At 30.9% G+C, this 17204-nt stretch overlaps 2 protein-coding genes across 4 annotated transcripts in view; one reads left to right on the top strand and one right to left on the bottom strand.

Moving 5' to 3' along the window:
• The first annotated feature begins 1313 nt into the window (after positions 1-1313).
• On the top strand, positions 1314-2564 carry LOC130450399 (probable phosphoglycerate kinase). The gene has a single exon (XM_056788772.1). It carries the CDS (start codon positions 1314-1316, stop codon positions 2562-2564), a length of 1251 nt encoding a protein of 416 aa, XP_056644750.1.
• Positions 2565-13691: 11127 nt separating this feature from the next.
• The window catches only part of LOC130450092 (cysteine-rich motor neuron 1 protein), a 153112-nt gene continuing 149599 nt past the window's right edge, over positions 13692-17204 (bottom strand). Inside the window, exons 3-5 of one of the 3 annotated variants that reach the window (XM_056788288.1) lie at positions 17047-17170; positions 15140-15391; positions 13692-15068 (exon numbers count right to left, since the gene is read on the bottom strand). In XM_056788288.1, coding sequence (XP_056644266.1) covers positions 14893-15068; positions 15140-15391; positions 17047-17170 — 552 coding nt within the window. In that variant the 3' untranslated portion in view covers positions 13692-14892. Of the gene's footprint in view, positions 15091-15139; positions 15392-17046; positions 17171-17204 lie in introns of all 3 variants that reach the window. The other 2 variants (XM_056788289.1, XM_056788290.1) reach the window with 2 other exon arrangements.

Raw genomic sequence — 17204 nt, 5'->3', positions numbered from 1 at the left:
CTTATAATATCGTTGACGTAAGCTGTCATTGTTTGATATGTTCCGTCCACAGAATAAAGTATTCTGTGATCTTCTTTTTTTTAGATTAGGAAGGCCTTAACTGCCGAGGCTATTCGGTTTGTTAGTAGTGACTTTTTAGGGCTAACTTTGTATTTATGATTCTTGAGATACTTCTGATGAGTAAACACAAGGATGAGTTGTTTTAAGATGATAATCGAATAGTCTAGTTGTAATTAGACTTAAATAATCACCCATTTTTGACTTTATTTTATTAAGTTATAATTAAATCGATTTGATTTGTCAGTGTTTGTCAAAAACGTGAGCTCTAAGTTAAAAGAGAAGATTTATTTGGTATTATAAATTCATTTATACGTTTTTATAATTTTCGCGTTTTACATTTTGTTATTTTATTATGAAAATAATAATTTAGGGAATCAAAACAGTATTTGATTCTTATACCGGTACCGTTGACGTAAGCTGTCATTGTTTGATATGTTCCGTCCACAAAATAAAGTATTCTGTGATCTTCTTCTTTTTAGATTAGGAAGGCCTTAACTGCCAGGGCTATTCGGTTTGTTAGTAGTGACTTTTTAGGGCTAACTTTGTATTTATGATTCTTGAGATACTTCTGATGAGTAAACACAAGGATGAGTTATTTTAAGATGATAATCGAATAGTTTAATTGTAATTCGACTTAAATAATCACCCATTTTTGACTTTATTTTATTAAGTTATAATTAAATCGATTTGATTTGTCAGTGTTTGTCAAAAACGTGAACTCTAAATTAAAAGAAAAAATTCATTTGGTATATAAATTCATTTATACCTTTTTATAATTTTTGCGTTTTCCATTGTGCTTTTTTATTATGTATTCGCTTCTTAGGGTATCGTTGACGTAAGCTGTCATTGTTTGATATGTTCCGTCCACAGAATAAAGTATTCTGTGATCTTCTTCTTTTTAGATTAGGAAGGCCTTAACTGCCGGGGCTACTCGGTCTTTTGTAGTGACTTTTTAGAGCTACCTATCTATTTATGATTCATATTTGGTTTTATTTACATTGTAGACTTGCTAATGCGAACCAAGTTCGAGGATTATAATTCAATTTTTATAGCAATTAAAAGATTTAAACATTGAGAATTGACCATAAGTATTATTCGAGGTCTCGAGAAAACTATGGAGATGGATATTTAGAACCATAGACAAATTACATTGACAGTACTAATTGTTTTCGATTTAATAGTCAAAATATTCAATCACTAAATTATTTGTGAAATAGTTCGAGAGAAATAATAAATGATATAATAGAAATAAAATGGCGGGATTGAATAAACTTTCAGTTGACGCACTAGACCTGGCAAACAAAAGAGTTTTGATGAGAGTTGATTTTAATGTACCTTTGAAAGATGGTAAAATAACAAATAATCAAAGAATAGTAGCAGCAATGGACACCATTAAATATGCTCTGGATAAAAAAGCTAAAAGTGTGGTCCTCATGTCGCATTTGGGCAGGCCTGACGGCACACCGAATCCGAAGTATTCCATGAAACCCGTCGTCGAAGAACTCGAAAAATTATTAGGTAAATCCGTTATATTTTTACCTGATTGCGTCGGTCCTGAAGTTGAGCAGGCATGCAGCGATCCCGCTCCCGGTTCGGTTATTTTATTAGAAAACCTACGATATCACTTAGAAGAAGAAGGTAAAGGTGTGGATGCTAGCGGTAATAAAGCTAAAGCAGATCCGGGAAAAGTGAAAGAATTCCGACAGAGTCTCCGTAAATTGGGAGACGTTTATGTAAATGACGCTTTCGGTACGGCACACAGAGCGCACTCTTCTATGATGGGCGAAGGTTTCGATAAAAGAGCTGCCGGATTTTTGATGAAAAAAGAGCTCCAATATTTCGCTAAAGCCCTAGATAACCCCGAAAGACCATTCTTAGCTATACTAGGAGGCGCCAAAGTTGCCGATAAGATACAATTGATCGAAAATTTATTGGATAAAGTGAACGAAATGATAATCGGAGGCGGCATGGCTTATACGTTCTTAAAAGAAAATCAAGGTATGGAAATCGGCGGGTCTTTATACGATAAAGACGGAGCTCAGATCGTACAGAAACTTTTAGATAAAGCTAAAGAGAAAAACGTTCAAATCCACCTACCCGTAGATTTCGTAATTGCCGATAAGTTTGACGAGAACGCCAACTCGAGTTGTGCCACCGTGAAACAAGGTATTCCTCCTGGTTGGATGGGATTGGATGTCGGAACGGATACAATCGAACAATTCCGTGAGCCGATTAGACGCGCTAAAGTTATAGTTTGGAACGGACCAGCCGGGGTGTTTGAATTCGATAAATTTTCGTTTGGAACTAAAGCTATAATGGACGAAGTCGTTCAAGCTACTCAGAGAGGTGCTATCACTATAATCGGCGGTGGTGATACTGCAACTTGCGCAGCTAAATGGAATACCGAGGAATCGGTATCTCATGTATCGACTGGAGGTGGAGCCAGTCTTGAATTGCTAGAAGGAAAAGTACTACCAGGTGTGGCGGCACTGTCGGATCCTTAAATTGGGAAATATTTTATCAACAAATCATCTGAATGTAATTTGATAAATAAATATGGAACATATTCAGTGTTTTTGGTTTATTTTTCAGCGCGGAATCCGAAAAAGTACTCAGGGTTCCCATTTAACCTGTTTTTATTTTCAAATGAATAAAATCTTTCATCATAATTTAATTTCTATCAAGTATTTGAACCGATTATTCGAAGAAGTTGTTTAGGTCTTCGATGAGATCAATTATTTTGATTGAAATACTGTAAAGAGTTGTTAATTCTACTTCAAATTCGTTGTCATCATCGTCTGAAAGGAAGACTATTAATATATTCATTTGTATCTTTAATTTCTTCGTATTCTTCAATATGCGGTGGCGCGTGGTTCAATACTTTGGGGGTTGACAAGATTAGGTGAAAAAAATTGGGTTCCATATACTTTCTGTGGTATCAAATCGGCAGGTTAGATGAAGGTCTTATTGAAAATTGATAACTTACTCATCCCAGGTGTACATGGCCTCATCATTTAAAAAAAAAACAGTTAAACTATTTTGGTTGGTGGTTGATTCGTCGCTTCGACCCTCAAGTCTTTTGATTTTCGCCAAATAAACCGACGCGAGGCGAGGGGACACGAGCGCAATGGTTTTTCCTTTTGTAGCTCGCGAAGAAGCTGGCTAAATTTGTAACGTCTACACAACCAGCCAGTTTCTGTTTTATAAGTACGTGTATAATCACTACTTTAGTTATATTCCTAATTGATATAACTTTATTTCGGACGCCCAATACTTTTAATTTTCATTTTATATTCTAAAAGAAGTGAAGAAATTTTAATTATTTTTGTATATGACACGGTAATGTCAGTAATTTTATCAAATTTTCCATATCGAAACCGATTTTTACATTAGCGACCTACAAGTGCACTGATTTCATGTGCACACGCACCAGTATAAACTTGGATTCATATTTTACGAGATAATTGATTGTTTTTTTAAATTAAGAGTATCAATAAATAGTAAAAGATTTTTTTTATTATGAAAGAAGTGAAAAAACATTAATTATTTTTGTATATGACATTCTAATGTCAGTAATTTGATCAAATTTTCCATTTCGACACCGATTTATACATTAGCGACCCTCAAGTGCACTGATTTCATATGCACGCGCACCAGTATAAACTTGGATTGATTTTTTACGAGATAATTGATTGTTTTTTTGAGTTAAGAGTATCAATAAATAGTAAAAGATATTTTTTATTATGAAAGAAGTGAAAAAACATTAATTATTTTTGTATATGACACGGTAATGTCAGTAATTTGATCAAATTTTCCATATCGAAACCGATTTATACATTAGCGACCTACAAGTGCACTGATTTCATGTGCACACGCACCAGTATAAACTTGGATTCATATTTTACGAGATAATTGATTGTTTTTTTAAATTAAGAGTAACAATAAATAGTAAAAAATATTTTTTATTATGAAAGAAGTGAAAAAGCATTAATTATTTTTGTATATGACACGGTAATGTGAGTAATTTTATCAAATTTTCCATATCGAAACCGATTTATACATTAGAGACCTTCAAGTGCACTGATTTCATGTGCACACGCACCAGTATAAACTTGGATGGATTTTCTTACGAGATAATTGATTGTTTTTTTAAATTAAGAGTATCAATAAATAGTAAAAGATATTTTTTATTATGAAAGAAGTGAAAAAACATTAATTATTTTTGTATATGATCCGCTAATGTCAGTAATTTGATCATATTTTCCATTTCGACACTGATTTATACATTAGCGATCCACAAGTGCACTGATTTCATGTGCACACGGACCAGTATAAACTTCGTTCTAAATTGCTACAGTAGGTAGATGTAGATTTTCAGTGCAACGTACCATCAGTTAATATTTGAAAATAGTACAGTTTGACTCGTGAGGTTTATAAAATTGAGAACCTACCTTTCTCAAACTAAAACTTTTATTTGTATTCACATTTGATTCACCTGGAATATTTAGGAATAAATTAACCAAAAACGAATCTAAATCTGAATGCTGTAGAACTTTTGTAGTCTCAAAATTCCTTTGAAGAAGCCACGAAGTTTTGCCTTTATTCAAATTTACTTAGAGGTGAGTTTATTAGATTAAAATAGCGAGGACATAAAAACTACTATTATATTGAAAATTTTATTCTTTTCATGAGATAAAACGTTAAAAATTTCCTAAACTTAACACTATTAACATTGAAAATAACTCCGAATTTCGAAATAATACTTTTCTATCACATCAATATAATACCATTTATTTGAATATCTAAATATTGTTAGCCTCGTACTTTATACAATGTATCTAATCACTATTTTTCATAATCAGTTATAAATCTACTTCTTAGACGTATACAATATCGATACGAATATTTTCATTCAAATTTCTAGTTCCTAATAAATCCAGTTTAAAATAAAAGAGTCATTATCTATTAATGAAATTAACCCTGTAACATTCATTAATCTTAATCAACGTTTCAAGATTTCGTTGATGAAATTGTCAAGAGCTAAGTTAGTAAAACTAACGTGTCGATTTCACCGTCACACTTGGAATCATTGTTTCACCAAAGCTGCTTAACAAGATAATAATTTACTATTTTATACATCCACAGGTGCAATGCTCTGGAGTTCTCAAGTCTCCCATACTTCGAGAAGATGTGGATAGAGTTTGAGGCTCTAACGAAGATACATCTTTAATTCAGACCATCTATTTTTTTTGTATACGGCACGCTAATGTCAGTAATTTGATCAAATTTCCCATTTCGACACCGATTTATACTTTAGCGATCCACAAGTGCACTGATTTCATGTGCACACGGACCAGTATAGACTTGGATTCATTTTTTACGAGATAATTGATTGTTTTTTTAAATCAAGAGTATCAATAAATAGTAAAAGAAATTTTTTATTAGGAAAGAAGTGAAAAAACATTAATTATTTTTGTATATGGCACGCTAATATCAGTAATTTGATCAAATTTTCCATTTCGAAACAGATTTTTACATTAGCGACCTACAAGTGCACTGATTTCATGTGCACACGGACCAGCATAAACTTGGATTGATTTTTTACAAGATAATTGATTGTTTTTTTTTAAATTAAGAGTATCAATAAATAGAAAAAAATATTTTTTATTATGAAAGAAGTGAAAAAACATCAATTATTTTTGTATATGACACGCTAATGTCAGTAATTTGAACAAATTTTCCATTTCGAAACAGATTTTTACATTAGCGATCTACAAGTGCACTGATTTCATGTGCACACGGACCAGTATAAACTTGGATGGATTTTTTACGCGATAATTGATTGTTTTTTGAAATTAAGAGTATCAATAAATAGTAAAAGATATTTTTTATTATGAAAGAAGTGAAAAAACATCAATTATTTTTGTATATGACACGCTAATGTCAGTAATTTGATCATATTTTCCATTTCGATACCGATTTATACATTAGCGATCCACAAGTCCACTGATTTCATGTGCACACGGACCAGTATAAACTTGGATGGATTTTTTACGAGATAATTGATTGTTTTTTGAAATTAAGAGTATCAATAAATAGTAAAAGATATTTTTTATTATGAAAGAAGTGAAAAAACATCAATTATTTTTGTATATGACACGCTAATGTCAGTAATTTTATCAAATTTTCCATTTCGATACCGATTTATACATTAGCGATCCACAAGTGCACTGATTTCATGTGCACACGGACCAGCATAAACTTGGATTGATTTTTTACAAGATAATTGATTGTTTTTTTTAAAATTAAGAGTATCAATAAATAGAAAAAAATATTTTTTATTATGAAAGAAGTGAAAAAACATCAATTATTTTTGTATATGACACGCTAATGTCAGTAATTTGAACAAATTTTCCATTTCGAAACAGATTTTTACATTAGCGATCTACAAGTGCACTGATTTCATGTGCACACGGACCAGTATAAACTTGGATGGATTTTTTACGCGATAATTGATTGTTTTTTGAAATTAAGAGTATCAATAAATAGTAAAAGATATTTTTTATTATGAAAGAAGTGAAAAAACATCAATTATTTTTGTATATGACACGCTAATGTCAGTAATTTGATCATATTTTCCATTTCGATACCGATTTATACATTAGCGATCCACAAGTCCACTGATTTCATGTGCACACGGACCAGTATAAACTTGGATGGATTTTTTACGAGATAATTGATTGTTTTTTGAAATTAAGAGTATCAATAAATAGTAAAAGATATTTTTTATTATGAAAGAAGTGAAAAAACATCAATTATTTTTGTATATGACACGCTAATGTCAGTAATTTTATCAAATTTTCCATTTCGATACCGATTTATACATTAGCGATCCACAAGTGCACTGATTTCATGTGCACACGGACCAGCATAAACTTGGATTGATTTTTTACAAGATAATTGATTGTTTTTTTTAAAATTAAGAGTATCAATAAATAGAAAAAAATATTTTTTATTATGAAAGAAGTGAAAAAACATCAATTATTTTTGTATATGACACGCTAATGTCAGTAATTTGAACAAATTTTCCATTTCGAAACAGATTTTTACATTAGCGATCTACAAGTGCACTGATTTCATGTGCACACGGACCAGTATAAACTTGGATGGATTTTTTACGCGATAATTGATTGTTTTTTGAAATTAAGAGTATCAATAAATAGTAAAAGATATTTTTTATTATGAAAGAAGTGAAAAAACATCAATTATTTTTGTATATGACACGCTAATGTCAGTAATTTGATCATATTTTCCATTTCGATACCGATTTATACATTAGCGATCCACAAGTCCACTGATTTCATGTGCACACGGACCAGCATAAACTTGGATTGATTTTTTACAAGATAATTGATTGTTTTTTTTAAAATTAAGAGTATCAATAAATAGAAAAAAATATTTTTTATTATGAAAGAAGTGAAAAAACATCAATTATTTTTGTATATGACACGCTAATGTCAGTAATTTGAACAAATTTTCCATTTCGATACCGATTTATACATTAGCGATCCACAAGTGCACTGATTTCATGTGCACACGGACCAGCATAAACTTGGATTGATTTTTTACAAGATAATTGATTGTTTTTTTTAAAATTAAGAGTATCAATAAATAGAAAAAAATATTTTTTATTATGAAAGAAGTGAAAAAACATCAATTATTTTTGTATATGACACGCTAATGTCAGTAATTTGAACAAATTTTCCATTTCGAAACAGATTTTTACATTAGCGATCTACAAGTGCACTGATTTCATGTGCACACGGACCAGTATAAACTTGGATGGATTTTTTACGCGATAATTGATTGTTTTTTGAAATTAAGAGTATCAATAAATAGTAAAAGATATTTTTTATTATGAAAGAAGTGAAAAAACATCAATTATTTTTGTATATGACACGCTAATGTCAGTAATTTGATCATATTTTCCATTTCGATACCGATTTATACATTAGCGATCCACAAGTCCACTGATTTCATGTGCACACGGACCAGTATAAACTTGGATGGATTTTTTACGAGATAATTGATTGTTTTTTGAAATTAAGAGTATCAATAAATAGTAAAAGATATTTTTTATTATGAAAGAAGTGAAAAAACATCAATTATTTTTGTATATGACACGCTAATGTCAGTAATTTTATCAAATTTTCCATTTCGATACCGATTTATACATTAGCGATCCACAAGTGCACTGATTTCATGTGCACACGGACCAGCATAAACTTGGATTGATTTTTTACAAGATAATTGATTGTTTTTTTTAAAATTAAGAGTATCAATAAATAGAAAAAAATATTTTTTATTATGAAAGAAGTGAAAAAACATCAATTATTTTTGTATATGACACGCTAATGTCAGTAATTTGATCATATTTTCCATTTCGATACCGATTTATACATTAGCGATCCACAAGTCCACTGATTTCATGTGCACACGGACCAGTATAAACTTGGATGGATTTTTTACGAGATAATTGATTGTTTTTTGAAATTAAGAGTATCAATAAATAGTAAAAGATATTTTTTATTATGAAAGAAGTGAAAAAACATCAATTATTTTTGTATATGACACGCTAATGTCAGTAATTTTATCAAATTTTCCATTTCGATACCGATTTATACATTAGCGATCCACAAGTGCACTGATTTCATGTGCACACGGACCAGCATAAACTTGGATTGATTTTTTACAAGATAATTGATTGTTTTTTTTAAAATTAAGAGTATCAATAAATAGAAAAAAATATTTTTTATTATGAAAGAAGTGAAAAAACATCAATTATTTTTGTATATGACACGCTAATGTCAGTAATTTGAACAAATTTTCCATTTCGAAACAGATTTTTACATTAGCGATCTACAAGTGCACTGATTTCATGTGCACACGGACCAGTATAAACTTGGATGGATTTTTTACGCGATAATTGATTGTTTTTTGAAATTAAGAGTATCAATAAATAGTAAAAGATATTTTTTATTATGAAAGAAGTGAAAAAACATCAATTATTTTTGTATATGACACGCTAATGTCAGTAATTTGATCATATTTTCCATTTCGATACCGATTTATACATTAGCGATCCACAAGTCCACTGATTTCATGTGCACACGGACCAGCATAAACTTGGATTGATTTTTTACAAGATAATTGATTGTTTTTTTTTAAATTAAGAGTATCAATAAATAGAAAAAAATATTTTTTATTATGAAAGAAGTGAAAAAACATCAATTATTTTTGTATACGATACGGAAATGTCAGTAATTTGATCATATTTTCTATTTCGACACCTATTTATACATTAGCGATCCACAAGTGCACTGATTTCATGTGCACACGGACCAGCATAAACTTGGATTGATTTTTTACAAGATAATTGATTGTTTTTTTTTAAATTAAGAGTATCAATAAATAGAAAAAAATATTTTTTATTATGAAAGAAGTGAAAAAACATCAATTATTTTTGTATATGACACGCTAATGTCAGTAATTTGAACAAATTTTCCATTTCGAAACAGATTTTTACATTAGCGATCTACAAGTGCACTGATTTCATGTGCACACGGACCAGTATAAACTTGGATGGATTTTTTGAGATAATTGATTGTTTTTTGAAATTAAGAGTATCAATAAATAGTAAAAGATATTTTTTATTATGAAAGAAGTGAAAAAACATCAATTATTTTTGTATATGACACGCTAATGTCAGTAATTTTATCAAATTTTCCATTTCGATACCGATTTATACATTAGCGACCCACAAGTGCACTGATTTCATGTGAACACGTACCAGTATAAACTTGGATTGATTTTTTACTAGATAATTGATTGTTTTTTTTAAATTAAGAGTATCAATAAATAGAAAAAAATATTTTTTATTATGAAAGAAGTGAAAAAACATCAATTATTTTTGTATATGATCCGCTAATGTCAGTAATTTGAACAAATTTTCCATTTCGAAACAGATTTTTACATTAGCGATCTACAAGTGCACTGATTTCATGTGCACACGGACCAGTATAAACTTGGATGGATTTTTTACGAAATAATTGTTTTTTTTTTAAATTAAGTGTATCAATAAATAGTAAAAAATATTTTTTATTAGGAAAGAAGTGAAAAAACATCAATTATTTTTGTATATGACACGATAAACCGATTGTTACATTAGCGATCTGCAAGTGCACTGATTTCATGTGCACTCGCACCAGTATAAACTTCGTTCTAAATTGCTACGGTAGGCAGAAATAGTGCGATGCATATTTGAAATAGTTTTATTAACGAGAAGGCATAAGAATTGGGTGTCGGTTTCTAGAATTCCATTACGGTAAAATAATCAAAAATCTCGCTGATTGTAGGTTAACTTCCTCAGCAGCAGCACACAATCTGTTCTTGGTTTCGTGCAGTAAAAAGATTCAACATGTCGCTGTTGCGCTGATTTGATGAGACAATCCAATTATATCTACTGCTATTCCTCTTATATTCCTAAGCAAAAGAGAAATGGTGAAACATCTATTAGGATCAACGTCTACCAGAGGGGAATCAAACATCGAATCCAATAAATGCATTCCCATTATACTTAGAAATCTGATTCTTCAAATACCATTAAAATTCAATGCTTATTAAAGAATCTAATAATTGAGTTTCTAAATAACTTTTTTAGTCAAAAAAAAACAGTATTTGCTTCTTATACCGGTACCGTTGACGTAAGCTGTCATTGTTTGATATGTTCCGTCCACAGAATGAAGTATTCTGTGATCTTCTTCTTTTTAGATTAGGAAGGCCTTAACTGCCAGGGCTATTCGGTTTGTTAGTAGTGACTTTTTAGGGCTAACTTTGTATTTATGATTCTTGAGATACTTCTGATGAGTAAACACAAGGATGAGTTGTTTTAAGATGATAATCGAATAGTCTAGTTGTAATTCGACTTGAATAATCACTCATTTTTGACTTTATTTTATTAAGTTATAATTAAATCGATTTGATTTGTCAGTGTTTGTCAAAAACGTGAGGTCCAAGTTAAAAGAGAAGATTTATTTGGTATTTAAATTCATTTATACGTTTTTATAATTTTCGCGTTTCACATTTTGTTATTTTATTATGAAATTAATTGAGTTTCTAAATAACCTTTTCAGGGAATAAAAACAGTATTCGCTTTTTATGGTACCGTTGACGTAAGCTGTCATTGTTTGATATGTTCCGTCCACAGAATAAAGTATTCTGTGATCTTCTTTTTTTTAGATTAGGAAGGCCTTAACTGCCGGGGCTATTCGGTTTGTTAGTAGTGACTTTTTAGGGCTAACTTTGTATTTATGATTCTTGAGATACTTCTGATGAGTAAACACAAGGATGAGTTGTTTTAAGATGATAATCGAATAGTCTAGTTGTAATTCGACTTGAATAATCACTCATTTTTGACTTTATTTTATTAAGTTATAATTAAATCGATTTGATTTGTCAGTGTTTGTCAAAAACGTGAGCTCCAAGTTAAAAGAGAAGATTTATTTGGTATTTAAATTCATTTATACGTTTTTATAATTTTTGCGTTTTCCATTTTGCTTTTTTATTATGTATTCGCTTTTTATGGTACCGTTGACGTAAGCTGTCATTGTTTAATATGTTCCGTCCACAGAATAAAGTATTCTGTGATCTTCTTCTTTTTAGATTAGGAAAGCCTTAATTGCCGGGGCTATTCGGTTTGTTTGAATGCTTATTGAAGAATCTAAGACTTTTTTCGAATTATAATTGCATCGGAAAACGCTTTTGGATTCTTTAGAAGTCATTAAAAACAGCGAAGGTAATGAAGAATCGTTTTGACATCAATATTTTTAGATGTTTCGCCATTTTTTCGACCAAAGTAGCAGTTTATGTAACAGTCGACATTAAATAACGAAAAAACTTTATTATCATATATACTTATCGATAATTTCATACATCAAAGATATTTCCAAGAGCTAAGAAACGTATAAACCTATTCCTAAGTATCCTACTCTACAAGTTGGTTCCAATTACACTTATTATAAAAAGGATTATTATATAAAATCACTACATCCTTTACAAGATACATTTCATGATTTTCTATTGTTATACAAATAATTATTCATTTAAATACTTGGATTAAGACACGCATTGATATATCTTTTGATATGACACACAGAATAGAGACAGAAATATTTAAACTTGTAGTTATTAAAGTCATTCGATTTGTATACGACAATTTTGATAATGAAATCAGCACTTCGAGATTTTTTTCTCTATCTGAACCGTTGTTGGTTCGTGTCTAGGATCTACGTCAATAAACAAAACATGAGATAATCGATTATTATATTTAATTCGTAAACTGAGAAAACTACGTATCGATACTGGTGAAATAATCGATTATTTTCGATTGTTCCAGCGATAATTATATAATGAATGTTCAGTAGTAATCGATAATTGTTAGAAAAAATGTTAGTTTCTATAATTGAGTTTTGGATCTTGTACATCACTTTTGGCCAATCGCGGTCGATCTAGTCGAGTAATTAGTAATTTTTTATCCTTGGTATTCGAGCCAATCGACGATTTTGTCCAATTTTGAATCGTATTTCTTCCAATACTGTTTCCAGTATAATTTTGTACTGGATTTTGGAGGTCTTCAATCAGATGACTTCAAATAAACGATCAATAAGGAAGCGAGGACTAAAAGGACAATATCAGGACGTTCTAATACGTGTTTAATGAGGAAATATTGTAAAACATAAACACCAAACAACCACCAGAAACTGATTCTATTGTATATCAATTTTTCTTATTAAACAACAATTCCATTGTTATTATTTGGTTAAAACTCTGCATTTTATTTTTAAATTAGACGCATTGTATGATTTATTTGAACAACTCCAACGTGGGAAATTAGTGGTTAGACAAAAGACAATGGCAAAAACTTGTCTTGTTGTGTGTCTGTTGGAAATCATTCCAGAAGATCGAGCTATAAATGCCGAGGTATATAGTGGACAGCTGATTCGAAAGTTTGAGGTTTTATTAACCAATAGCAGGTTATCTTACAACATGACAATGCTAAACCAAATACTACGGGATAAAATCCAGCATTTAGTCCAAATTTGCACAGTCAGATCACTTTTTATTCAGATCCATACCGTGGAAAAAAATTCATCCATTCAATCCAAAGGTGATGTTGAAAATGCTGTAACTTTGTTATTTTATATGAAACACCCTATATATTGATACATTTTTGGAATGTACGTAAAATTTTAGTATACTTTTGTCTAAAAACTTTTTTTGGAAAATGCATATTTTTTGAGTTATTAATTTTCTTGTAAAAATTGCAGACTCTTATAAATTATTTTATTACGAGGATATTACAATGGTTTCTATTCGGTTGTTTTTAGCAAGATCAGACGTATTTGAATCCATGTTGAAACATTTTTCGTTTTATACAGGGTGTGTATAAAACATGTTCAAAGTTTAACTTCATAAATATCAATTTTTTTAAATAGAACCACCCGGTTTTTTCTATTTTAATGCATTAAGGTATAAATGACATTTGAGGGTAAGTTTTAGGTATAGGTAAGTATATATGAATTTGCCTTATTTTCACCCCTGAATGCATTAAAATAGAAAAAACCGGGTGGTTCTATTTAAAAAATGTAAAAAAATTTGATATTTATGAAGTTAAACTTTGAACACTTTTTATACACACCCTGTATAGAATGAAAAATTTTTCAACATAGATTCAAATACGTCTAACCTTTTTAAAAGCAACAGAATAGAAAACATTTTCATATCTTTAAGGGTATTCTCGTAAAAAAATAATTTATAAGGGTATGCAACGGTCAAATTTTTTACAAAACAATTAATAACGCAAAAAGTATGCATTTTTCGAAAAAAGTTTTTAGACAAAAGTATACTAAAATTTTACGTAGATTTCAAAAATGTATTAATATACAGGGTGTTCTATACAAAATAACAAAGTTATAGTCGACTTCCGGTAGAACCGGAAGTCGGCCATCTTTAAAAATATTTTAGTTAAAAAGATCGTATCTAAAAACCCAAACGTAGAAATTTTCATGATTTTACTACAAGTATTTTGCCATATACAGATAGTTTTAGCTCGTCGTGGGACATCCTGTATAAATATCGATTATAATCGTTGATTTAGGTTATTATAATAACCACGAGGAATTATTTCTCACTATATCACTCCATAGAAAGCTTGAAATTATTGACGTAGCAAGCAGGCGTCTTTAAACAAGACCAAAAACCAAAAAAGACAATTCCAATCTGCTAGATCCGCTTTTTTGTTAGATTGCCAGCACTGGATATGTATTAGATATGTAGTTGGTATTAACGAATTTTCTCACAGCTTCAAACTTCTTCTATCAACAATTTTAGTTAACGCAGAAGACTCAGTGTCAACCCCAACATCCTCAAAGCGATATCTTCATTATCTAAAGCAGTCTTGGAAGTAATTGGTCTGAGTCATGAGGAAGCTGGCAAAGCAGCACGATTTGGTACTGTATTTTTCGACGACGATCCATTTTTTGATCTCGTCTTCCATTCCAGAAACTGTAGGTTGTGTGGATATCCAAAAATCGTCACTTCGTGAGTTTGAGGTTAAATTTTCCACATTTCCGTCGACGCTATTATTGAGTTTAAAGATAACAATTGCCATGGATTTTTCAAATTTTTCCTAATCGTTTCCCTATAAAAGATTCATTAGGTGGTTTTTTTGCCAAAAAAAAAAATGAACTGAAAATAACATCTAGTATTTAAGATTTAAAAAATGTCGGGGACAGACTGTCTGGCACCGGACATGTGATAGTCGTTCAAATCATCTTCAACCGGAGCGCACTGATGTGGCGAACAAGTCACTTTTGCACCTTGTCCGCAGATACATTCCAAACAATTACCGGTATCATGAGGTAATTTATCCCCAATCTGATATTTTTGACCTGAAACAAAGGTGCAATATCACTTAAATTAGTCATAATGTTTCTGCTACTTTCTGCTATGGTTTACTCACCCATTACAACGCAGTATTTGTTATTTACCGAAGTACTGCTCTCTGGAGGTCGACTCGAAATATCAATCGATGTCCTTTCCGTATAAGTAGATGTTTCTAGTGGTTTAAACGACGTAGTAGTCGAAGACCTCGTGGAAGACCAAGATTTTACAGTACTTTTAGCTGAGCTTACCATATTACTTCTTGTTGTTATTTCTGATACCGCAGAAGACGATGGTGAAGGAGAGTGTTGTGGGTTAGCTGGTACACTCACTGGAATATAGATCAAAAACTCAAAAACTTCACGTCAACATTTTGGATCAGTATTAATTTGCTCTAACTGCAGAGTCGCCAACTCTTCCAAGTTTTGGAATCAAAAACGGTTTTTGTTTTAGTGATGACTACATTTCCTTTACTAACGCGTTTATTTCCGCCCTGAAAATGGCCAGTAATCACTGAAGATCAGATCTGGGGAGAATGGTGGGCGTTTTGTAATTTTATTTTACAATCGGCTCAAAAATGTACTGCTATTTTCATATAAAACTGAAGACGTTGGGGTTGGTGTACTAATAATATTAAATAGTAAGTTTTGTATAAATATTAACAGCAAATTCCAGCTTAATATTCCGTTTCTATACAGGGTGTTCTGTTGCCAAAAATTCGGGAAAGAATAGATGAAAATTTTTTCATACGACCCCTCGTTTTCGAGTTATAAACTTTTATATAGGGATAACTTTTACAGGGACACCCTGTACAATCTGAAGATAGTAAAAATCAATTTTTCAATCGTTTTTTTAACAAAAAGTACTCTTTGTTCAACTCGATAAAATTTATGGTTTACGAGATATTTAGATTTTTAGATCGTTGTACATGCCAAAGAAACCGTTCGCTATAAAGAAACATTCTGTAAAAAATTATCATAAATTGTAATTATCTATTGAAAATGTAGAAAAATTTAGTTGGTAAGCCTTCAACTTATCAAACAAAACCAACAATTTATGATAATTTTCTTCGGAATGTGTCTTTATTGCTAACAATGTCATGTACAGGGTGTTTCACGACGAGCTGAATCTGAATCGATATGAATATGGAAAAGTACTGCGACTAGTGTTCTGAAAATTTGCTTACATGGGTTTTCCGAAATGTTCGTTTTAGCTAAAATAATTTCAGTTTTCTGAAACTTCCGGTTATACCGGAAGTGGACCCAAACTTCGTTATTTTGAACGAAATGCTATGGTTTTTATTAAATTTTTGAAATCTACGTGAAATTTCGATATAACTTTATATAAGGTATAGTATGCTTAAAGTCCACCGTTTTTTAATTATTTCACATTTTCGAAATTTTTGGACACACGGCAGCCCTACACTAAAAAAATTATATTTCTAAGTTTAAGTGAGTCGGGGCTAATATTTTTGGGGTTTGGATAAATAACACTCACAGCTTTCAAAATCTGTGAAAACCCGGACTAAAATTTATATAGGGTGTTCGGAAATTGGTGCCGAATTTTGCTATCTGAAAATTTCGAAAACGGCACTTTTTGTAGATATTTTAAAAAACTGAAATCTTTAATTTTTAATTGTCGTTGAACACAGAGTACCTTTTTGATAAAAAGGGCCTTCGATGGGCTCAATCCACTTAGATAAGCTGCCGTTTTGATTCAAGTGTATCCAGATTTTATCCATAATCACATTTCGATGCAATAAATCTGTTTTATTCAACGATTTAATCGTTTTTGTTTCATTTCTGCACCCATTTGGAAAAAAGCTTTTTCAATTTGAGATTATCCATCGCGACTTCGTTTAGACCTACTCCGGTCTCTACCAAATCAAGACAAATCATCACGAAACACATTTGAAAAAGACTAAGAAGTCAAAAGTTGAAGAAAAATTCGTAAAGTATCCAATCAAATTTTGTAAAAAGTACTTACTACACGGAGAAAACGGACCTCGATCTTTACAAGGTCCTTCCATAGTTGGAGGACAATCTTGCCACCAGCAAAACATTTCGCCGTCTAGACATAGACAAAACTCACATTGATCTTGACGGTATATCTGAAACAAACATTTTTTTATTCGTCAATTGGCG

The sequence above is a fragment of the Diorhabda sublineata genome, chromosome 11, assembly GCF_026230105.1.
Source record: "Diorhabda sublineata isolate icDioSubl1.1 chromosome 11, icDioSubl1.1, whole genome shotgun sequence".
Classification (NCBI taxonomy): domain Eukaryota; kingdom Metazoa; phylum Arthropoda; class Insecta; order Coleoptera; family Chrysomelidae; genus Diorhabda; species Diorhabda sublineata.
The sequence above is the reverse complement of the archived record's forward strand: the minus strand, read 5'-3'. Positions and strand labels throughout refer to the sequence as shown.